The sequence below is a fragment of the Eurypyga helias genome, unplaced genomic scaffold (genome assembly GCF_000690775.1).
Source record: "Eurypyga helias isolate BGI_N326 unplaced genomic scaffold, ASM69077v1 scaffold2994, whole genome shotgun sequence".
Taxonomy (NCBI): domain Eukaryota; kingdom Metazoa; phylum Chordata; class Aves; order Eurypygiformes; family Eurypygidae; genus Eurypyga; species Eurypyga helias.
Window position 1 is genome coordinate 18,910 of NW_010244141.1, and position 23,979 is coordinate 42,888.

The 23,979-nt window shown below is 44.7% G+C and overlaps 1 protein-coding gene across 1 annotated transcript; it reads right to left on the reverse strand.

Moving 5' to 3' along the window:
- Positions 1–11,627: 11,627 nt before the first annotated feature.
- OTULIN (OTU deubiquitinase with linear linkage specificity) lies at positions 11,628–23,239 on the reverse strand. The gene is made up of 7 exons (XM_010149631.1): positions 22,926–23,239; positions 18,739–18,812; positions 17,861–17,955; positions 16,493–16,636; positions 13,732–13,857; positions 12,427–12,696; positions 11,628–11,822 (listed from the first exon to the last, which is right to left on the reverse strand). The coding sequence occupies exons 1-7, from the start codon at positions 23,237–23,239 to the stop codon at positions 11,628–11,630; spliced, it is 1,218 nt and encodes a 405-aa protein (XP_010147933.1).
- Positions 23,240–23,979: the final 740 nt, after the last annotated feature.

The following is a 23,979-nucleotide window of genomic DNA, read 5'->3' on the forward strand; positions in this document are numbered from 1 at the left end:
CCTGCCCTATTGCAATAAACAACAAATCCTTCCCAAGCTATAGTGAAAAAACTGGAAGGCTACAGGCAATACGTGTGCTGGTTACTTATAGTTCAGCTGATTTTATCTGCAGAGGTGGCAGGCACCACAAAAGTGAGCAAAACCTCCAAAAAAGCTGAAGGTACATAACGCAGGGGTTTTTTGTAGGTGACGCGCCCTTGCTTACCATCCTCAACACACTTTTTAAAATGAAGTCAATCCCTCGTTAAATAACGTAGCTCAAAGTGCACTTCACTTCCTTTAGGTTCAACAAAAATCTACCTGCAATACCTTGCACACTTTTAAAAAGTGAGCGCGCAAGGTGATGTGCAATTCAACCTCTGTTTTTAAACTGGGCAGAACCCCACCCCCAAATTCGTAAAGGCAACCAAGCTGGGACCCTGTCAGGTTTGGACCTTTCAGAACGTTGCTGTCACTGTTCCGTTGTTTTGGGTCTGCGTTTGGTGTTGCTGCCTCTGCCTTTGCTTCTGAAAGGCGAGGAGCCTGCGGAGCGCTTGTGGGAAGAGACGGAGGCATGGCTGGAGGACCCCAGAGATCATCTGCCGAGAGGGAGGAGGGTGGCTGGAGGCAGGAAGCACAGGGCTCCTTCGGAAAGGTGCGGGTTGGTGGCCTGTCACTCCACCGCTGGAAAGGAGCTGGCAGCCGTCCCCCTCCCCGCAGCCGGCTGTTGGGAGGGGGAGAACACGATAGGCATTGCCTGTTGCTGGTGGACTTGAGGTTGGGAGCTTCAAAGCCCCCCCCATGCTGCTGGTATTGTTGGTTCTGCAACGCTGGCGGAGCCCGTTACTACCACAGGCCACAGAAATCCAAACGGGAGCCCAGGGACTCTGCGTGCTGGGACGTGTTTCACGGCGCCTGGGCAGCACAGGCTGGCAGCGCTCCCGAGCTTTGCGAAAGCCTCGCTCCCTCTGCGCCGGACGGAAAGCTTCGGCGGTGCCTGGGGAGGAGCGCGCATGAGGAGGCGAGTGCGGAGGGGTGAGCGGGTGGATGTGGTGGGAGCGATGGCCATGAATGCGTGCGATGAAGTGTCTTTTTGCAGGCAGCCCGCACTGCTGCACCCTGCAAGGACCATGCTGGTGGGCAGAGGGAACCCTGACCCCTTCCTTCATCAGCGTTAGTGAAAGGTTTGCTGACCCTTACGGGTTATCGGGCAGTGATATGAGTTACTAGGTAACACCCAACTTTACCGTACTAGGAGAACAAAAAACCAGCGCGCTTTGCCACACCTGCAGTGGAGAACGCAGCGAGCTTCACACACCCTGTGTGCTCCACCTTTGCCTACTTGAGCAGAGCCAGCCCTAGAGAGAAACTACAGGGGTTGAGCACAACCTAAAGGGCAGAACGGAAGACGAGGACTATTTTGTCTTCACAGCGGGAAATCCTCATGGAGGAGAACCAAACCGCGTAGAGGTAACCCCCCAGAAAGTCTCTCAAAGGAGACGCAGTTTCTGGACGGAGGTTCAAGGTAGCTTTGCCCGCATCGCGTGAGATCAGATGGTAACGCTACGAGGACAGCGGGTTCTCTAACCTCAGAGAGGGGCAACCAGGGTAAAAATTCACTAATGCCAGTGAAAGATGCTTGGATACTACAGGGAACAGCACCACAGAAATGCCTATAAATACTGAATTCATATCTGCATGTTCTAATAGTGCCTTTGGGTTCTCTAAAATTGACTTGTTTTTAGTTTCATGGGAAGTAACTTTAAAGCTGTGAGCAGGGAGTAGTGTCTGGCAGCAGCATCCTAAAAAGGGGCAGCACAAAATCCAAAGACTCTTGCTCAGGAAAGGGATGGGGTGATGCTTGGTGGGGTGGAGCCTCATCTTTTTCCCCACCTGACTTTGTGACCACAGAGTATTCTGCAGCACAGCGTCTTGTTCTGCTGGCAGCACTGAAAGAGGCAAGAGAAGTAGCGGGCCACCCTTTGGGGAATGCTGCATTTCCACTGGGATTAAGGTCAATCCTCTAAACACCTTTCTGAAGGAAAAAAACTCTGGTTTTTTAGTTCATTTGTGTAATTTGAAGGTAAATCTGAGAATAGGCAAATGCATATTTCACCCGAGAGGTATCACTCGTTTTTAATTTCCTTCTTAATATCCTTCGGTGGCAGATTCAGATTCTTTCAGGATAAAGCTGTCTTTATGCAAAGCAACGTGCCTAACAGCCATCCTTGACTACTTAAACAAGTCCATTTTGCAAGGACTGTATGTGTCAAGCCAGAGCACTGTTTGGGACTACAGTACAGGGATCCTACATTTTAAATGAAATGTTACCTCATGCATCACTTCCTGTCATACTCGTACGATTCCAGTTGCTTTCTCTCAAAATAAGTGTTGCTTTCGGTAACCTGTAGACGTGCTGAAGCTATCCGTCTGTTTTTTTTAATGACCATTTTGCTTTGTTTTAGACATTTGGGTTTTCTTTAATCTCTTAAAAAAAACCCAACACACCAATGAAGGAAAAAACTTTGTACATTTTTAAACAACTGCTAAGGTCAAAAGTATAAAAGTACGCGTTGCATTAAAATCGAGTGCTGCTGATGTATTTAACAGAGATGTATCTTTTTGCATTGTTAAAAAGACTGATCTATGCTTTTTTTTTGCGTGGGGCGGGGGGGAGTGGGTGGTCTGTGCACTGATGTTGTCCAATAGCTTTCATATTCTAATTACTTTAAGTAAAGTTCTAACAGTTTGCATATGATTCTGATCGCTTCCAGTTTATTAATTCTGCTAATCTGACATGGTCTGAAGCGCTCTTCTCATTTGGAACAAGCAAAATACACTGCCTGGTGAGAAATCAACCCAGCGCGCAAATTCGTTGTGAATTATGAGCACAAATGGTGCCAACTGCAAGGTCTTAACCTGAAGTTAATGAAATCCAAGGTAAAATGGCGCAGGACAAGCTCTTTGTTTCTAACAGAGTCTCCAAGTGGTGTTGGTATGGAATGACCACGGTCAGAGTACTTCTTCCACACCAAATTTAAAAGGAGAGCATAATTCTCATCAGGCCAAGGCAAACTCAAATGTCACGAGCCTCATCCATCCATGGGGCAAGCCACCAAAGCCCTTCCTACGAAGCTGCGAAAACATTCCTTGACCCAAAACGTTCAGTGTTTGATTTCGAGCATGTCCCTTGGGTGCTCCCAGATGACCGAACCTGAGCCACCCAGAAGGTTGACGATGGGATCGCTGCCTTCAGCGTCTCTCCTGATGGGACACTCGAGCGGATACTGTTTGTAAAAAGGTCATGGAGAGGTGCGATGGCAGGGCTTTGTTCATACCTGTGACCAACCCCGAGACACTGCCGCCTCAGCTCTCCTCATGCCAGCCCACGGCACAGAGCTGCTTTCAGGCAGACATCCGCCTTTTCCAGCCCACAAAATGACCACCTCACATACCACTTCCTACTTTGACTTTCAGGCAGCCTGTAATCTCCAGCATCCTGTATCCCTGAAGCCTGGCCTTGCCTCAGGGTCCTGCCGGCCTTTTCAGGCCTTCAACTCCCGCCCGCCTCAACTCGTCTCTTCTCCCCAGCCACCCTTTCACCCTGCCGGCATCTGTGGCTGCATCCCCCCTTGGGTGCGGGGGTCAGCAGTCCCCCGGCCTCCACAGGGTGTGCCCCGTCTTCCCTGTGACCCCGCTGGGAACAGGGGCTCTGTTTCTCCCAGCCCTTGCTGTGGGGCCGTGCCCCTGAGCTGTCTGTGGCCCTCACCATGTCCTGCTCCCCCTTCCCTCCCTCCAGCCACCGACTGCCGTGGAAAGGCTCAGCTCACGTCTGGTCGCGTTCCAGCCCGAGTGGGGTCAAGGATAACAATAAGGGATCTGAAGCAGCAAACGGTATCCCCCTGAGCAGCTCACAGGCCCATCCATTGCCGCCCTCCCACGGCCGCTTGCAGAGAGCGCGGCCTGCCCGCATCCAGCTCTCCCAGCCGAGAGCGCGGAGGGCAGGAGACCACGATTAAAAAAAACCCCCACAAACAAACCGAAAAGAAGGGGGCTCATAAGAAGGTACTGCCTTTGTGCCAGCTGGTCCTGCGTACACGCCCGTGAGGGCAGGGGCGAGTGAGCCAACAGCCCCGTGGCTTGGAAGGCCACGGCCTGTTCAGGAAATGAGCGCAGGGATTACTGCTTAATTTTGAACGGATTGAGCAAGGCCAAAAAGTATAAACAGAGTCACATTTGTGGAGTTTGACGTTCTCAAGCTCATCTTCCTCTTTCAGGGACCACACAGGCTTTATTTTCCCTCCCTAAGCGAGGAGGGGTCAGACTGTAAGCAGGTGAAAAGCAAGACGTGCGGTATGATGGCAAATGGCATTGTCACTCCACCTTCTTTGCTTGCAGCCTTTGAAGTCTCGCTCTCTCCCATCAGCAGACCCTCCTCAGACTGTTCCTGTCAGACGCGAGGGCAATGAGATCTTCCCTCCACGAGGCATACCGAAATGCAACCCAGTTTGTTTCCCCAGAGGGCACCCACAGACCTCAGCCCAGAGTTCCTCACCCATAGCGACCCTCCCGGCTCGCAGGCACTGCACGGCCCTTCTGTGTCCAACAGTCAGGGATAAAGGGGGAGGGTGGGGCGGGCGAACACAGATCCCCTGGAGGTCTATGGCCCGCGTGCGTCTGGAGTACGGCCTGTGCTGCGCGGAGGCTGTCCTGTAGCTGTGAAAAAGCGAGCGTCCTCCCTCTCGGCTACCTGAAAGGTGTGGCATCTTCCTGCATCTCCTCAGCAGAGGAGCATTTTCCCAGCCGGGATTCCCGAACCCACCGCCAAAAGGGATCGCTCTCTGCCAAGCCCAGCTACCACAAACGGGTAGTTAATTCACACATCACCCAGGGCACTTGAAGCGCCAGGTGTTCCGGTGGCAAGCCCCACCGATGACAACGCAGCCCCCACGGTACAACGGGGCCGCCTTCACAGCCGCAGCTCTTACACCTTTCCTCTCAGTCCTCCTGCAAAGGAAATTTCGCTCCATTATTTCCTTTGGAATTTCCAGGAGCGTAGACAGCTGTTGCCAGCTTCTGTCTTCTGCCCGCAAGGGCAGACATGTTGGAGCGGAACATGCTGGGGGGGATGTCGCGATGGACCTTTCATCTCTCTTACAAACCAGGTGACTGTGGAAGTCATCACAGAGTTGCTTTAATTAGCCCTAAGCATCGCTCCAACTTCAATTATATTTATTCTTAAATAACGTTTCCAATCACCTACTGCCTTTAGAAAGGCCCTCAGCTCATTTGGTTAATTAAAAGAGGGTGTTTTTTTTTTTGCTCGTAGCACGGTTTGATGTAACCAACCCCAGCACGTGTGAGCGAGGAGGGAGCTCTACTGACAGCTCATCAGTAAACGAAGCCGACACCACGGGAGCACCTGACAATCTACAGGCAACATGAATATTAGACGCTAAAAGCTGGTACATGAGCGTGGCATGCCGGCCCTCTGCCGTAATGCCTGCCCCCAGCACAGGCCAGCGATGCTCCCGCTGGGTGTTTTCTGGGGCCTGGATGGAAGACAGGAGTCTGAGACACAAAGCAGGTGACAGCATGGCTTGCAAGTGCTGTTTAATGCAAGGGAAATGAACGGTTAACTCCCGCAACTGTTGGGGAGGAAGGCGTTTGGGGTTGGTTTAGTTCTAAAAATCCCCTCCCCTCTATCTTTTCAACCCTATTAGTCAAGCATCCCAACGATGGCCCCAAAGAATAAATTATTGTGACTCTTCTGCCCCTCCCCCCCAACAATATAAACACGCACACGCTGGGTGCGAGAAGAGAGACTGCAGTTAACTCCTGCTTGCCGGCCTGCCGAAAGGAAGACAGCGCTCCGAAACGCGCGCGTGCTCTCCACGCAGTTGGTTACGCCCCAGCACAGAAGCTGAACTTCGGCAGCCAGAGGCAAACCTACCCAGGGAAGCGACAAGAAGCAGGCTCTCGCCCGAGCGCCTCATTTCAGCTCCGCAGAACCTCTCTTGGAGCCGGATCTGCTGCTGCAACACCCGGATCTGCTGCTGCAAAACGGAGGCCAAAACGACACATGGTAATTGAAAAGAAAAATCCACCTGAGGGAGGGGGCTCTAAGAGACCAAAGGAAACAGCTGCAGTTGGCAGGTTTATGGCCTACCCTGTACATCCTCCTTGCTCAACAGAATGTTACTTCTCTCAACCTTTCATGCAAGAAAAACCAACAACAAAAAAATAATCTTATGATGAAGCAAACACTCACAAGCACGAAGAGAGCACCCGTCCAGCATCTACTCCACCTCTAAAGATACAGCCCGTTATAGTTATACCCGTAACTGTGCGGATGCAGTGTCTTTGAACACGTTCTTCTTAGCTAGGAATAGTTTTTGTCACCTCAGCAATTCAGGAAGAACTGTACAGGCAGTAATAGAAGATTACCATCTTGTTTATTCTGTTTTTCTAAGAATTTTAAATCTTTATAAAATATCTATGGCTAGAACTGGGGTTTGCCCGCAATGAGAACAGCAGAAGTAGCCTATGCTGTGCGCACCTGCAAACGCGGTCGGAAACTTAACAGGTTTCCACTTTTTAAGAGTTATTTTATTTGCTCTCGGATAATCTGAGCATCCAACCTCACCATTTCTCAACATCCACTATTCCTGACGCTGTATAGCCGTGCGTTTGCGTAATGAGAGTAAGCTGTCCTAGAAACACCACCGAGGATACACACAGCATGTCTCAGCTAAGCCTCCAATTCTTACAGCAAGTATTCCGGCTGCGAAAACTCCGATCTGTCGATACATCGCCTGAAGGTTTTGGATGAATACGTAAACAAAACCAGATACCTCAGAAACCAGAGAGGTCTTGCTACAAATTTCGACCCCTTCTAGCAGATTCTTATTCAAGAGATAAACAGATTAACTATTTGATATTCAATGAGATTAAAAAAACTGAAGACACACAAATCTCGTCTCTTACCACTTCATTTCAGTGTTCCACATCCTCAGTCTCTTTCATCTACTTAGGCAGTGTTACTTTTAACGAATATATCCCTTCACACAGACTGTAAGAGTCAGCCAGTGCTGCTAAAACCACGTTCTTCCCCGATCACTACAGCAGAAGGCAAAGCCACCTGAACACCCCGGGCACGTGCCGGGGTCAGCTGCAGACCAGAAGCCAACTCTTGCCGCGGGTGCCCTGAGAATCACAGCAGGACTGTCTGAGAAGGACGATACTGGTGGTGTTAATTAGCGCAGCTGCTTTGCTTTCTTCTTTAAAGATGGGTGGGTGCACAAAACATCTGAGGACAGTGTCTAAATCCCGTCCCATCCCAGCAAGCCGCAAATACTTGCGGAACTATCTGATTCCAGAAAGGTTAAGAGAGGTTTTTCTTCAATAATTTCTTTTTTTGCCATGACTGAAAGCTTGACGCTGATGAGCAGGTGCAGAGGGTGGTGCCTCCTACAGTCCCTGCCGTGGCTGTCCGATGCAACAGCCCAAAGGAAAACGCATCACACCGAAAACCTGGCTGGCAGGTGTCTGACAAAACAGCCCCAAACCCCACAGTTCCAAAGAGGGGCAAATTGGGCAAACAATCCTCTGGAGGAGACAGCTGGCGAGCACGTGTCGTGCCACTCCTTCCCCAGTGTGCCGCGGCGTTCACCCAGCAGCCCCAATAAAACAACTTCAGCCAGTGCCGAGCAGCTCTTCCGCAGCCCGGTACGCCTCGGGGTGGTTTTCTGGGAATCCCACCGACTTCAACAGAAGCCGTCAACGGAAGGAAGAGCACCTCATCAGCACCCATGAAGATGAATGCCAAGGGGAAAAGGGACTAGAGAGCCACCTTTCTTCAGAGGCCTTCCCTCTTTTAACTCTGCGGAATTCATAACATCTCCTTCCCATTTTTCAGAGGTCAAGGCTCTCCTCAACAAATTTAAGAGACGCTCTTTCGATGTCTCAGGCTTGAAGCGCGTTAGTCGACATCACAGGACAGCTATTCATCCAGCAGCTGGCTTCCAGAGCGTGCCGCCTGTCGCCTTCCGCCGTTACCAAAAAAAGGGAGCGTTCATACAGTACGTTTGGCTATCTTCAGCCATCCTGGGTCCTATCCCGCCTGCTAGCGTACTGGGAGAACAAATGGCAACTACATTCCGAAAGTGCGGGGCTGCACAACCAATGCTATTAAATGTTCGGGACGCCAGATCACAAATCCAGCCCTGCACTCGATCCACAGCGCAAGAGCTCCCTCTCCCCGCTTCCTTCCACGCGTTCGAAAAGGGACACCCAGGACCATGTGCGCTGTTCTGGAGAGGCGAATTCCCCCCCTGCTTCTCCAACTTCCTTCACCGGTTCTTGATGACAGAGCTGTCACTGCCACACAAAAACACCCTCAGCCAAGACCCAGTCAAGCTCCGAAGCATCTGTCCGAATGAATTACAGTCCGGAACCACAGACTGGTTTGGGTTGGAAGGGACCTTAAAGACCATCTAGTTCCAACCCCCCTGCCATGGGCAGGGGCACCTTCCACTAGACCAGGTTGCTCAAAGCCTCATCCAGCCTGGCCTTGAACACTTCCAGGGATGGGGCAAGAACCAAACACGCCCGCAGCTCCCTGGGGCAGGCAGGGTCTGGGCTGAGCCCCCCCAGGTCACCCTCAGGCCAGCTCCAGCACGAGCTCCTCAGAACAGCACCCAGCCTACACTTTGCTCCCACACATCTCCATACCCACTGCCAACTGCACCCACATGGCACCAGCCCAGTCCCACTACCCAGACCTCTCTTTTCCTCCACACGAGGAACCTCTGCTGCATACACTTCCACCAACAGAAAGGAAGCTGGAGAATAAGTATCCATGAGTTTTCTAATGTCTTCAAGGCAAAATAAAAGCTTTGGGTGGACCACAACTGTGCTTAGTGACAAACATCCTTCAAAGCTTTTTAAACAGCAGTCAGCTAGCCCAGGTCAGAGCACTACTGTCAAAAGCAGGGCATTTCCATTCCATACCTGAAATCACACTAATACGGTTCTGAAAAACAGGCACCTCCTTCTCCAGAAAGTATACAGGGCAGAAGTCGGACATGACATTAAAGTAGGGAGAAAAGATGGGCCTAAAGTACATGAGGGGTTTTTATGAACAAGCAGCACATTAACTACAACAGTCAGAGTGAACTTTCTTCATCTCGACTTGCTCCCCAGAGCTCACATATTAGAGTATTAAAAACCTGGAGCGCACCCAACAACGTACACCAGGCACTGAGTAAAGCATCTGCCCCCTTAGATTCGTTCACATGTAAGGCTCAGGGACAGCGGGGCAGGGGGCAGAAGTGTTTTTACCTCTGTTCCTCTCCCTTTTCCATCCCTCGCTGCCACTTACATTTAATTTATTGACTCAGTTTATCCACAATAATAGGGGAAAGGGACCCAAGAGAAAAGCAGCGTTTATCTACTGCCCAAGTCCAATGAAAAATTGCCAGCTGTCGATTTTGTACTTTAGGTTTAAGTTAAATCAACATACAGCCCACCACAGTACAGCCTCACCACTCATCTCTAAAATACAGGTGGACAATACAAAGCAACATCAAGTTTTCCCACTGTTTGTTACCCCATTTCTGCAGGAACAACTGGCGACCCGAGGTGTGCGCTGCGTGCTCAGCCCTGCGGCTCTCAGCTCAACACCCAAGCCGACCCTGTGCATCCATAACCTAGCTCAGGGATGCAAACTCAGCCCTAAAAAGCCTCTGCTTGAGAGCCCCGTGTCATACGTTCACAGCCACTGCTCTAACGGTACAACAGAGGCGTCTTTTTCAAAGAGGTGTGAATTAATTTTAATCCCAAGGACACGCCTGACAATCAGAAGACAAAGATTTAAATCACCTTCATTACTTAAATCGTAACTACAACTTTTCTATCAGAGCTTAGCGAGTTGCAGAAACTGATTTATTTTTCTCCTGCAACATGGGTTGGATAACAGTAATTCAGAGACAGTTTTCTGCCATCCACGTGCAAGCAGGAAGCCGGTAATTCGTTGTTTTCCATACGTTACTCTGCTTTGCAGAGCTTTAAAAAAAAAAAACCAAACACCACCTCACTGGAACAAGGATTTCAAAATTAAAAACTCAAAAACTATAAAGCTAGAGAGAAAACAGGGCACATCAAGCAAGAAACAAAATGCTGCTAGCTGGATGGCTGTACTTTTATTCCCCTGAAGGTCCTAGAAGGTTGCAGTAACAGCTCCCACCAGTTGTTCTACAAGGTAAAGACAACATGATACACTAGTACGAGATGGACCTCATCGAGACGTGTCTAAACCACGTTTTAGAACACAATGAATACACACCCTCGTTGTGCAATTACCTTTCACAACAAAAGAAGAGTTAACAAATTAATTTTAAGTCCGAAAAAACCAGGAGAACTTGAAGTTTTGCATGCCATTCCTCCAGAATACTTGAATGAAAAGCAGTTTTGATCATCTTCACTGTTTTTCTCTAAGGTGGCCTTCTGAGAGAAGCCAAGTGTTGTGGGCATGACCAGAATTTCAGTTAAATCAGCTTTCACTCCAAGAATCATCCGTATGGCATACTTCCACTTGGAGCCAGAGGTGAAGGTTTTATTATTTAATCCTGGTTTTAGGTACCTCAGCACTCCCAGCATCGGATATATCCTGTATTCCTTCAGTTTAAAGCACAGTGAGTAATTCTGAGCAGAAGCAGAACCTCCCACATACTCCTCCCAAGCTGCACCAGAAGTTTACTTCCACCTACTGCGCTCCCTGGAGAAATTAAAATCCTGTCCCTCTCCACGGCAGCTACCGGTGAGGATCAGCATCACAGGAAGAGCCAGATAAATAGCCACGGAAGTCAGTGGGCAGGTGGTTCTCTCGTAGCAGCTATCATGACTGAAGAGGGAATTCTGTGCGGGTTTGAACTTGTGACCTACTAACAAACAACTTCTCTACTCCCTGATTATCAAGTCTCTTCACCATGATCCTCTCAAGGGGTTGAAAGGGGAAGAGCTCTTCATTTTCCATGTAACAGATGACTAGCTTCTAGATAAAGAGATACTCATATTGGGGGGGGGAAAAAAAACCAAACCACCACACCACAACCCCAAAGCATCAGAAAACTTTAAACAACATCTCTTTACAGCATAAACCACAGCAGGCATTACATTTCAACTGCAAAAGAGCTGTACTGCCTCCTGAGAACCCAAGAGTCGTACAAATTGCTTCTAAGCAGTGTTACAAGTATCAGTCAGGACAGCTTACTTTTCCAGATGTTTTCAGTCATCATTATCTCATTATTTCAGGGAGCAGAAGATCAGCTCATGCCTTACCACACAGCCTCACCTGTCTTCTTAAAAGAAGAAGAATTATAGTTTTTGCATTCATATTCAGAATAAGCCCTTCAAAAAAAGGATTGCAGAAGTTTTGGCTTTCGTCGGGTTGCCGTTTTGGTTTATGGGCAAGAGAAGCCACACTTGCCAAACGTTAATGTTTACGCTAGTACCTCTCCAATACTTCAGTTGGGACATAAACTTCTAACACGTAGATTTCGTAACGCAGATGTCATCATCATCCTGTTGCAGAACAGCGCTGGAAGCCTCGCTACACGCCACAGGTTCGCCCACCCGAAGTCACCTGTTTACAGCACGGTCTCTTGGCACATCCTGACCGGGATGTTATAGTGCCTGTCGTCTTCCGTTATGAGAGTCACCACGGGCCAGTCCTCCTCCGGGTCGTTGGGATAAAGCGTGATGAATTCATCAGTGCTATACTTATACAGTCGATACACTTGGATGGTATGCTGCAGAGCATAAGCAAGGAGAAACATTTCCACCTACGTCGGAAGAAGGCAGAAACACGACATGTAAAATTAAACGTACATTTTACAAGATCCATCTTGTAAGATTACTAAACTAATACCCGAGCATCTGCTGTTTGGCATCTCAATCATTCAAGCCATTCCTAACTTGCTGCACAAAGGATGCCACGCCTTTAACATGGAGCCTTCAGACTCAACAGTAGGGCATTAGTCCTAACAAAAAGCTACTTTATAGAGAGAATCCCACTTCCCTACATCCACAAACAGGCAGGAAAGACAATTTCTCATATCAGTATTCGTCCCATTAAGTCACTAAACCAGGCAAGAATGGGTTTCAGGCAATGATCCTTCCCCTTCAGGTACTCTGAACTCTCTGGCCAAATAAAAAGCAGACAGAAGCACCAGCAGCCAGACAAATCTCCATGTTTAAAAGGAAGGCCTTTACAGAATCTTATAGAATCAAGGGGTTCTACTATATTTTCCCCCAAGGAAAGACCAGACTGAATTTAATGGTGTACTGGCAACAATTCGACCAACAACAGCTGCTGATTTTGTAAACCACTTGAACCCAGAGTCTCCAAAGGAGGAAAGCAACACTGTAAGAATGATCTCTCCTTACTTGTTCAAGGCCTCCACTGTGACCAATATGATTCAGGTGATTATGCATTAACTGACAAGGGTTGCTAGATGTATCCCGTGCAAACAGTAACCACGAGAAGACAGGAACTCTCCTTCCATCTTTATCGTCATTGTATAATTCGATGGCGGTGTTCAGCATCAGAAACTTCAGCGCTTCATAGAGACTATACTCCTCCTCTTCGTTTTTAAACAATTTATCACAAGCTTCTTGCTTCTCAACAGGACCCTTGATTTCACTTATATTCTTCCACTATAAAAAAACCCAAGCCAACACAGACAGCACGTATCAATAGCCAGCAACGTGCAAGAGCTGTAAAAAGCCATTTGTGAACTGTCAGATGCACAGCGTCGGCACTCAGAATCCGAATTTATGAAGGGCTTTGTGCCTTTTTAAAAGGCACTTGAGAATATTTCCACAGCTGTAGTCCTGTCAAGGTCAAGTTAGTCTAATTTTGCTTAAAATGGTCCTTAAGCAATGCAAAAGAAGGGGATGTTGGAATTTGGTGGAAGGTGGCAAAACAATAATCGCCGTGCGACAATAAGCAACAAGATAAAAACTTTTCAGTGCCCTGTATCATACATCCTTCATATTCTTTACACTTCATTTATTCAGATTGCATATTTCATTCCCACCCTCATAAACTGCTTGAATGCAGCCTTCAAAATACTCTTAAAACCCATAAAAAAAGAGAGAGAATATGCATACACAGTAAGACAGGAACAATGAAAGAGTTTTTAAATATGTTCCAGAGTTTCAAGGGGGAAAAAGATGGGGCCAAGTAATACACTATGAATGCTGAAAAGGCACAGCCATTTTCTTGTTATGTTAACCTAGAATAAAAACATACAAACACACAAAAAGACCCCTACTCCTTTGAAATTATTGCAGCATTATTCTAGTTTTTTTTTTCTTTCCATGACCCGTCCAGGGTAGCAACAACCCGTATCCATAGTATACATAATTCCTTCAAATACATACAAGAAGTAACAGCGGCCAAACGTTACTCTATTCCATGAATTTCTTCATTGAAACATGTTTAATAGTTTTCTGCAGAGCTGCTTACAAATTAGTTCCAGCATCAGGCTAATGCAAGCAGTGGAAGAGCAGAAAACTCCCACAAGATCTGAACAGACATTCTTTTCTTGGTTTTTTTTTTCAGTATACATACAGAAAAGTGACCTTTTTTCACTAGTGAACGCATCCCTGTGATAAATTCACCCTCCAAAACTCTTGCTCATTTTTCTTAGTTGCGAGTGACCAAGAATAAACAAATACTTTTCCAACCTTTTTCCTTAGAAGCATTAAATATTCTTTAATTTCATCACTTATTTCTCCCATCTTCCTGCCCAGTCTGTGTTTCAGCTGCCACTGCTTGATCCAGTCATACTTGCTTAGCAAGTTTTCGGGAAGCTGCAAGGTGAAGGAAAAGACAGCTTAAGTGAAAAGTCTTGGAAGAAAAAGCCACCACCTTGCACATTATTATTTTTCTTGAATTTATTTGTATTTTGCACCTTGAAATGATGCCTCCTATGTTCTTCTGAGCAGATGTCATGCTAACGTTGAAGACAACTGGGTCTTTATAATACTTGCTGCATAACAGCCAGAATACTGCTCTGTTACTATTCCCTGATCTAACCAATACACAGGCAGTGGAAACAACTAATCAAGTAACTCACAGCTTTTTGTTAATTTAATTACAAAAACCTCCAGCAGCAGCTGACAGTGACTGTGTTTGAAAAATGTCCCCGAAACAACAGAAGAGAAGGCTAAAATTGTGACAACATGCACCAGATAAGCCAGATGCGTTGGTGGAGCGCAAACTACTTAGCACAGACCACAAAAAACTTGCGTTCTTTTCAGAGAATTTAAACCACCACTGGACCAGTTTTCTGATAAAGAAGAAAACCTCCTGAGGATGAGTGGATGCATCAGATCACACTTCAGCCGCAGAACGGCCTCTTTTACCTGCTCACGTGCTATGGCAGCTCAGTAAAGGGCTTTTACACACCTCTTCAAGGACACTGTGGCAGTTGCATGCCTGTTTTTTCACCCATTTTACCCCTACAACGGGAAAAGTAACTTGCCTCTTACATGGAATTAAATATTTGGCTAAAGCAGCACATATACCCTCAGCAGTTACCAGACAGTTTTCATTTTATCAGGACTCCAAATCAGTAAATGTTCTTTTTAATGGCAACCAAGTATTTAATTTGTCAGATATACACAGACCTTCTCCCACCCCAGCCTGGCATCCTGTGCTAATCTGAAATACAGAACTACATAATCAAAGGTTATATGGCAGTAACTGCTGCAACTAGAGATGAGCATGTAAGCAAGGTTTTAATTTATTTAAAACACACTCAACCCCACACTTTGTTGAAATTGTACTGCTGGCCATCACCACACTTTCTTACATGTCCTGTGCTTCCATGTATTAACAGATTATTTTTAATTAGTGCATTTCATTAAGTAACTTCAGAGAGTCATAGAATGGTTTGGGTTGGAAGGGACCTTAAAGACCATCTAGTTCCAACCCCCCTGCCATGGGCAGGGACACCCCCCACTAGACCAGGTTGCTCAAAGCCTGATCCAGCCTGGCCTTGAACACTTCCAGGGATGGGGCATCCATAGCTTCTCTGGGCAACCTGTTCCAGTGCCTCACCACCCTCTCCGTGAAGACCTTCTTCCTGATATCCAATCTAAACCTCCCCACTTTCAATTTAAACCCGTTACCCCTTGTCCTGTCACTACAGGCCCTTGTAAAAAGTGTCCCCCAGCTTCCTTGTAGCCCCTTCAGGTACTGGAAGGCTGCAATAAGGTCTCCCCGGAGCCTTCTCTGCTCCAGGCTGAACAAGCCCAACTCTCTCAGCCTTGTACGCCTTTGTAAAAAATGCTAATTACCACAATATAACACACTGTCCTCTATAAATCAGAAGGAAAAAATAGCAGTCAAATTATTTTCACCTAAGCAGAACCTTTTTGAAAGTTTACATGTTTGCTAAAGGGGCACTGGAAAACTAGAGAAGATCATTTGACAGTGTGAAGACACATGTCAGCTGGGAGAATGTTTTCTAAGAAAAAAGGAAACCTTTTTAGGCTGTACTGATGCAGTAAGAAGCATTTCACAGGAATATTTTTATCAGTAAAGTCAAAAACACGTCAGCAGAACTTTACTTAACGACGACAGTGATCACAAGGAGAAATTGTAAAGATGGCCCTGAAGTTACATGGGAAGGCAAGAGGAGCAGGATGATCCTAGCTGGACTGCTAGCTTGCAACACGGAATCTGCGCTAGAAATTCACCATTTATGTTTCCAGCAGGAACCCAGACAACTGGACACCTACTCTCCTAAAGTGGGACGCTGTTGCGTAGGCAGCTTCTCACTTGTTTCTTCCATGTTCACCGATATCACCAAATGGACTTTGCTGATGCTAAACAACTTCTGGAATATTTTTCTTCTACTCTCAGTAAGCCACCTTGCTTTGTTTATCCATCAATGCTCCACAAGGACTTTTCATACCAGGTTGGAGTTGCACAAACACACTTATTTTAAGTAGCGTTTAAGACACAAGAAATACATGTATTCTGAAAAGCCTGCAGCACCCCATTTGTTAACCCACTTTCTAGAGGAAGCATATATGGCAAGCAAGAATACAGATCAGTTTAAAAAAAAACCCCAAACCCCAGATTTTAAAAGTGTGCTTAGAATAAGTTGTTTATATATTAGCTGTCTTAGGGAAAACCTCTGACTGCGGTATTACCTGCCCTAGGAAGAAACCGAGGGGGCAAGATGAAGACAAACATTACAGTCAGCCTTACAGTAACATTTAAACATTATAAACTGAAAATGAAGGAGAGCTGGACTCCATTCCAAATTGAAAGTATCCCTGTAAAATGACAAGAAAACTGGACCTTACCACTTCTGAATTCAAGGGATACTGAGAAGTGAGCATACACCATAACAGAGAAATGAGATTATAAAATTCTCCAATAGGTTAGAACCAACACTCTACTCCTGTCAGAAGACCAGATTTTGACACGTACCATAGTGAAATCCTCACTCCGCAGCCAGCTTGGTAACTGGGTAGTTTGGCTTAGTGCCTGGAACAGTGTTGCTCTGAGAGCACAATAGTTATCACCTCGTACTCTTCTTATAGATGCAAACTTCTGAGCAACTGCTTCGTATCCCTAGAAGAGACACAAAATCCAAACAACATGAAAACATCAATAAAACATTTTAATGTCATGCATGAGTATCATAAAAGATATGGGAATACTAGCAACCAAATGCTAATTCTATTTAAAAAAGGATTTGATCCACTACTCATTTTAGAAGTTCAAATGGTTTTACGTCACAAATTATGCTTTGAAAAAAACCCTGCTGAATAACAAAGAAACCAAAGAAATTAAGTGGATAACTGGTGATGGCATTTATTTGATGACGGAGCAGAAATATCATTGAAATGTGGGCAGCCAACTCACGTCAGTTTACAAAAAATTCCAACCATACCTACACACAGACGACTGCAAATCCAAAAAGACATCATGCTTACAAGAAGTTTCAGCAACAAGTTATTCCACTTACCCAATACGTGTCACATGTAGCTTGTTGCTGCCGCAGGGAAAATTTGTGTTTACACTGAGGTACCTCGACACATGCCTCGGCACATCTGTCCCCTCCCTGCTGTCCCCATACCTACCCTTTTAGCAGAAGCAGAAACGTCGAAACGACTTCTGAAGCTCAGCACGTCTCTCCAGCTAACCTAGCAAGATCCAATGCCTTTCCCCATCTGTGTTTCCCTCACTAACCCTTGAAGGTGGCACATGGATCTTTTGATTCATGGAAAGTATTTCTTAGGTTTGCTCACACACACGCTAGATTTTCAAACAGCATTACAAAAAAACAAAACCACCCAACCAATCTTATGCTTTATTTTCTACCATTCTACCTCAAGATTAATCTAAGAAAGCTAGCCCAAAACTTACAAAAAAAAAAAGAGAATTCAGGAAAAAATTAAGAAAGACTAAGCCTATTCATTAAAGCTCCCCATCTTAAAAATCATGCAATTCACCAACTTCAATCATTTACCTCCTGTCAAGAAGTTTAGTTATCTGCTCTGCTGCTTCAACCACCCACAAAATTACCACTTTATGGTAATAAACCAAATTTAAAGCTTTAATTGAAAACAGTAATGAAGAATATTACTCAAAACCCTACACTATCAACAAGTAAACTTGCCAAAACCCCACATTTTCAACCAGTACGAACAAAATCATCCTTTATAACCAGACACTGGAAAACACTGCTATTGTATTTCCCGTTTTAAAGGTTTTTCCCATAGGAAATCACCTACTGAACATACAAGTGAAACCAAAAAGGTCAACAAAACTCAATAAAAAGAGAACTGATACCTTTCTCATTCTTATTGCTACCGGCGTGCTTCCTCTCCATTCTTTTCGGCAATACTCCATGATGTCCGTTTCGGGCGCAACGCTTACTTTGTGTTCTATCAAAAGAGAACATGCAACGTGAGAGGGAGAACTGCCAAAGGGAACAAGAGAGGAGAAGCGCTGAATTTCTAAACACACTATCACTTTACCATCAGTGCCACAGGAGAATGGCAGCACAACCCATAGCTACTGAGTAATCATTAGTATCGGAGAGGGGAAAAAAACCAGCTCGCTCTGCAAACGACAAGTGAACAACAAATAACATAGCAGTCCAACCAGAGAGAGAACACTCTGCTCCTCTCTTCTGAAAAACACTACTTGGCAAAGAGTAGAAATGAGTACTCTGTGTTCTTAGTGAAAGTTTCTCTTCTTCCTTCAGCAGCCAGACCAGTAGGAAGAAAGAGAATAGATCTTCCTGAATAAGCTACAATGGTAGAAAGAAGAATACAGGTTTCTCGTAGAATCCCAACAGCCTTTATTCCAAAACAGGCAGTAATAAGGTTATCCCAGCAACAGATGTTGCTGCAATGACTCTAAATATGTAATTTGCAAGCACAATACTCATAACGCAGGCTATATGACGGCTTTCCAAAGGAGACACATTCACCTGTGAAGTAAGTATAGAAACATGGGGAAAAACAGATGAAGAGCAACTAGTCTTGCATAAGATTAGTCTTTTCATTAATTGGACTGTACCATGTACTCAGTCATTTGAAGAAGCTTCTAGTGCTCAGAGACGTCTCCGTGCAAAAGTCATTGCAAACAAGGGCGTCAAATCGTCACAAATTAGTGCTACAGTGAACTATAATGCTGTCTTTGAAACAAAAGGTCGAATGTACCTGAAGAACTTGTCTCACACAGTAATATTTTCTCTCTCTCTATTTCCTCTGCGTCACGATACATGTCCTCCTCACTGCAATAAAGAACACGTAACACATACTTCATGTAACAGCACAGATTTTACAGTAATTCACCTTTTCCCCCATTTACAACTGCAGGCAAATACCTAAATCTTTCTCTCTGTATATTTTCAACCCAATTTGCTTTCCACCTTACACATTTTCACAAAACCAACATAAGTTCTCAAAAAAATAAGTTTAAAACCACCCTCTCAACTGGGTTTGTTTAGCTTGGAGAAGAGGAGCTGAGGGGGGATCTTATCAATGCTTATCAATATCTAAAGGGTGGGTGTCAGGAGGATGGGGCCAGGCTCTTCTCAGTGGTGCCCAGTGACAGGACTAGGGGCAGTGGCTGGAAACTGGGAAACAGAAGGTTCAACCTGAACATGAGGAACCCCTTCTTCCCTGTGAGGGTGACAGAGCCCTGGGACAGGCTGCCCAGAGAGGGGGTGGAGTCTCCTTCCCTAGAGACTTTCAAAAGCTGCCTGGGCTTGTTCATGTGTGATCTACTCTAGGTAATCCTGCTTTGGCCAGGGGGTTGGACTAGATGGTGTCTGGACGTTCCTTCCAATCCCTTCCACTCTGTGAATATGTGACTGTTCCCCTCTCTTGTGCCACTTAACACTGGTAATGTATCACTGCCTGAATTTCTCTGCTGCTAACTGTATGGAGACTGAATACAGAGTACTAAAGTCTCTTTGTATTTGTAAATTTTACAGAACAAATTTGCAAACAGTACAAGCCAAAACACCTCCTTTGCTGAGTATATGAATATTGCAAGCAAAGGATGACACTAAGAGTGCGTTACTCACCACAGCTTTGTATCTGCGCTCCACAGGGGCCAAGCAACCTGCCTAGCAGTGAGCAGAGTATGTGGAAAATATCAGGATGAAAAAAGCAGCCAGTTATCTGCAACTGGTTTGAACATTACAAAGTCAAAGGACACAAAATTCTAAGCGTGATCCAAACTGCACCCTACAGGCTAACTGAAATGCAGACAGACATTTCTTCCTCAAATAATATGGCCTGTTTGGTCAAGAAAGGTACATTGTCTTAAGAGTCAAATGTCTCCAAATCAGCCTACATACCAACTTTCTGAACTCAAGTTATGGCCATGGAGGTGGAAAAGATGGCCTAAAAGGATATTGTTTCTATGCACAGCCTAGCATTATCAGGAAGAGATCTCAAAGCTAAGGTGTGAACATTAGTCTTGACAATGCAGGCCCACACAGTTTTCAAAAAACTGAACTGTAAACTTCACATTCCTTTAAATGTGATTGAGAGGCATCTGTCATACAATTATATCTAGCAATTAAACTCCAAAAATCACAGTTTCACAGCTAAAATACCTCAAAAACAAAAAACTTGCATCACCAAACATGTCAGTAAATAATTTAGGCTTACTGCTAAAAGAAGGTTACACTGAAAGTGTGTATTTTGAAGAAAATACGCGTGCAAAAAAAAAAAAAGTAAGGTTATTATCCATTACACCAAAAAACTCAAACTACAGCGTGCTTGCAAAAGACCAGGAAGAAATTAAGGCCCTGCCCCATCTCACACTCCTCAGGACAAGCAGCTAGGAGGACTGCAAGAAAGGGCTTAATTCAGTCAGCTGGTAATGAGATTACTCTCATTAAACCTGAAACGATACACTGGTAAATCACAGCTCTGTACTTCTTCGTATCCAAACTAGCTTACTAAAGGTAACAATTCTAACCCATCTGCGTATATTTCCCTTGAGAACAAAAACCCAAAAAAGTGTTCAGTATAGAGACAAAAATAGGTTAATACCAGGAAACTCCCATCTACTGTGCAGTCATATGAAACTAAGTTCAGTTTCTACCCAGCTTTAGCTTTTAAACTGTGTTTCTGGGCACTCAGGTAGCTGCTTGAAATCTGATTTGTAACAATAACTACATAATTAATTAAAAAAGAAACAAGAGATGCAGTACATACTAAACACAGTACTCCATAAAAAGTACTACCTGCTGAGAAGAAAAAAAAAAAGAGAAATACTTATCCCAAGTCCTCATCCTTGCTACACTGTAGCACCAGACAAACCCATTTCCACACATAATCGTATTTCTCAGCTGAGATTAAGGTCCATTAAGGTTTGTGAAGGATTCCAAGAGTACCTAATAACCTTGCAAATACGATGAAAAATCCCAAACAAACCGGTATCTGGCAGCAGCAGTCTCCAGCCTTGTATTTTAAATACTTGGATTCCAGATAACCTAGACAACAACCTCGCCCTCTCAGCATGAACAAACCTGCTTCTACAAGGGATCCCACGGGAGGTGGTGAGGCAGGGGGAAGCATTAATTGAGGATACATCCTTAAACACATTTAGGATATAATGCACGAAGAGAAAACACGCTCAACGTAGTTATCTAGTGAAGTCACTCAAAAAAAGCAGTTTGGTATAAAGTAAGCAGTGTCATGTTCCTTCTGCAAATATCACCCCGTCTTCCTTCTGGGAGTTGGCAAAATGGAAGTCAAGAAGTCAGGCAAGACTCAGGGCCTGACAGATTAATGTCCACCACAGACAAAGTACTGCAGCTTAACTGCGTCATCCTGAAATCAAGGTAGCTAAGAGGTGCAATCCATCTGCACAGGCACCCTCATTTCAGAGTTGGAAGTGCATCTTAGCCCTGTTCTAGCATGGCAACTGTTAACTAAATCTGTGGAAAACTAAAGCCTTTCCCCATTAATCTTCACAGTAATACTTGATTTCAAAATCAAATGTACTGTCAAATACAGATGCAACAGAATAATTACACAAAAACATGTATGCACAAAAGAAAAAAAAAGTGTATAGTGTTTGTGAATACACATAAATATTTGAACTAGTAAACCAGATTCTGCTGAGCCAAAGATACCAAGGGAAAAACCAAGGATCCCAGATCTTACACAGAGGATCCCCAGCTTTGCATTTTAAAAACAAACCACAACAAAAATCCTAAATCCCGACAAGTTAAGACAACAGCAAGCAAAATGATGCTGAAGGGAAAAGGCAAAATGTAAATAGTTTTATACTAGTAGATTTGCAGGAGCAGAACTCCCCGTACTGAAGATACCACATGAAAAGCAAAAACGACACTTAAAACCTTCCATTTACTATCAGGAAGGGGTGAATGTTTAATATTTAATGTCAGATTAAACACACTGCTACTAATAGTTCATGTAAAGGCATATTAGATAAATAGAATTAGCATGCCAAGTAGCAGCTAATTTAAAAATTTGGGCTAGAGATCGTTACGTACCTCACTTCTGCCAACACACAAATCTTCTTACGCATTAAGTGTACTTCGTAATAATGTTAAATGCGTGTTAATATTAAAAACCCACATTAACATATGCTGCTTAAATTACACAGTAATTAAATTACAGAGCAATTTAAGCATTAAGTAGGATTTTAAAAGTATCCTTGAAAATGTACTTATTTTTAGTGACTTTTTCACTAAGTCAGCACTTATTATAGATTTTGGATGTTGTCTAAAATAATCCACTGGCTACCTATAGAAAGAGGATTAAGGAGAAATCACTTTCTTCTCATTTCATTAATGTAGTCAACGACAAAGCCACTCTTAATGTGCATTACTTTTATTTTCAGAATCTCTTCTCTTAAAACCTGCATATTTATTTCTTCCTCCAGATACCCAATATTCTTGTAACAACTTCTACTCTCAAATCTGAATCACACCACTAGATTTTTTTTTAAACCTCCAGCTATAGGCTGAAGTAAAACAAACAGCTTAAGTGTTAGGATTTAAAAGAAAAAAAAAAAAGGCAGCCTTCTATGTTTGTCAGCACCACATCGAACAAAAGGTTCACAAGGTTAAAACCAGGCTACCAGAATATCTGCCTTCGATTCTTCGTGTCCCATGCACTGAAGGGCTTAATGTTCCATCAGTTATTCCCTTAGATGGGGAAAGACGACCACTAATGAACTATAAAAATTAAGCAATTTATCTAAAGGGTGAAAGTGGCCATCAAAGTTTGAGATTTGACATTTAGACCTATTTCACTAAGGCATATATGAAATTTCACCAAGAAATTCACTTTCACAGAATGACCCCTCCCTTTCTGTAGAAAAGCTGTTAATCCATTTTTAAAAGTATCCTCACCTGTCCTCAGATGACTCCACTGCTGAACAATTACTAGACGCCGACAGATACAGTTCACAGTTTCTAGATGCATCCTGATCTGTCAGAAGGGATTTAATCATATCTGTCTTCTCAGGTCTCCCAGTACTTCTGTACATATAGTCTTTCCTTATTTCCAGCGTAGGTTGTCCCTTCTGGTCAGCAGCTGCATTTGCTGAACTAAGTTCATTAGAAGGAACACCAACTTCCTTTCCATGCTTCATCAACTGCATGACAACACTCCCTTCTTTCTGTGTCTGATCCGCAGGTGCAGAACGGCTGGTTGGTTCTGTCATCCGCCCTTGAAAATTATCCTGGCTTTGAAGATCAGAAATATATGAAGAGTATCTCTCACAGAAGGGCAGATCGCATGGTTTAAGAAAATTAACTGGTATTTCAACAGTTATATCCCATTCTGAGGATTCGGAAGGTGTATTATTCAAAAGCAGAAACAAAATCGAGAATCATCCCACACAGCACCCAAGCTAGTTCAAACTCATCTCCTTGGCAAGCCAATTTTGTTTCTTACCAAAGCTAATCTGTGCCAGTTCCTCAAACACAAAGCACGCCAGCATTAGTGCCCTTACTGAACACTTGCTCTTCTCAAGGGCTATTTATCACCTAAAATCCTGAGGACTGACAGAAATCCCAATGAAACAGGTTTCAGTTCCGCAAGACAAGCATTTTTACAGACTCACTTGGTGCTCTATGAAACTTTGCACTGCACCAGGATCGCTGTTTAATGGAAAATGCACCAGGATCGCTGTTTAATGGAAAATGCACCAGGATCGCTGTCTTTCTAAGTTACTGGGAGACAAAACATCTTTGTTTCTTTCTAAGTTACTGGGAGACAAAACATTCTACAATCAACTCTAGTAAGCTGTCCGAAATCGTCGGATCTGCTCCAGAGATGTTTATTACATTTACCTCAAATTGATGCATTTGCACCCCCAACAAAAGAATTACGGGCTGGTTTGCTGTTGCCACATTCACGCTCTACACGATTCTGACTCCTACCTTCAGGATGAGGCCTCCC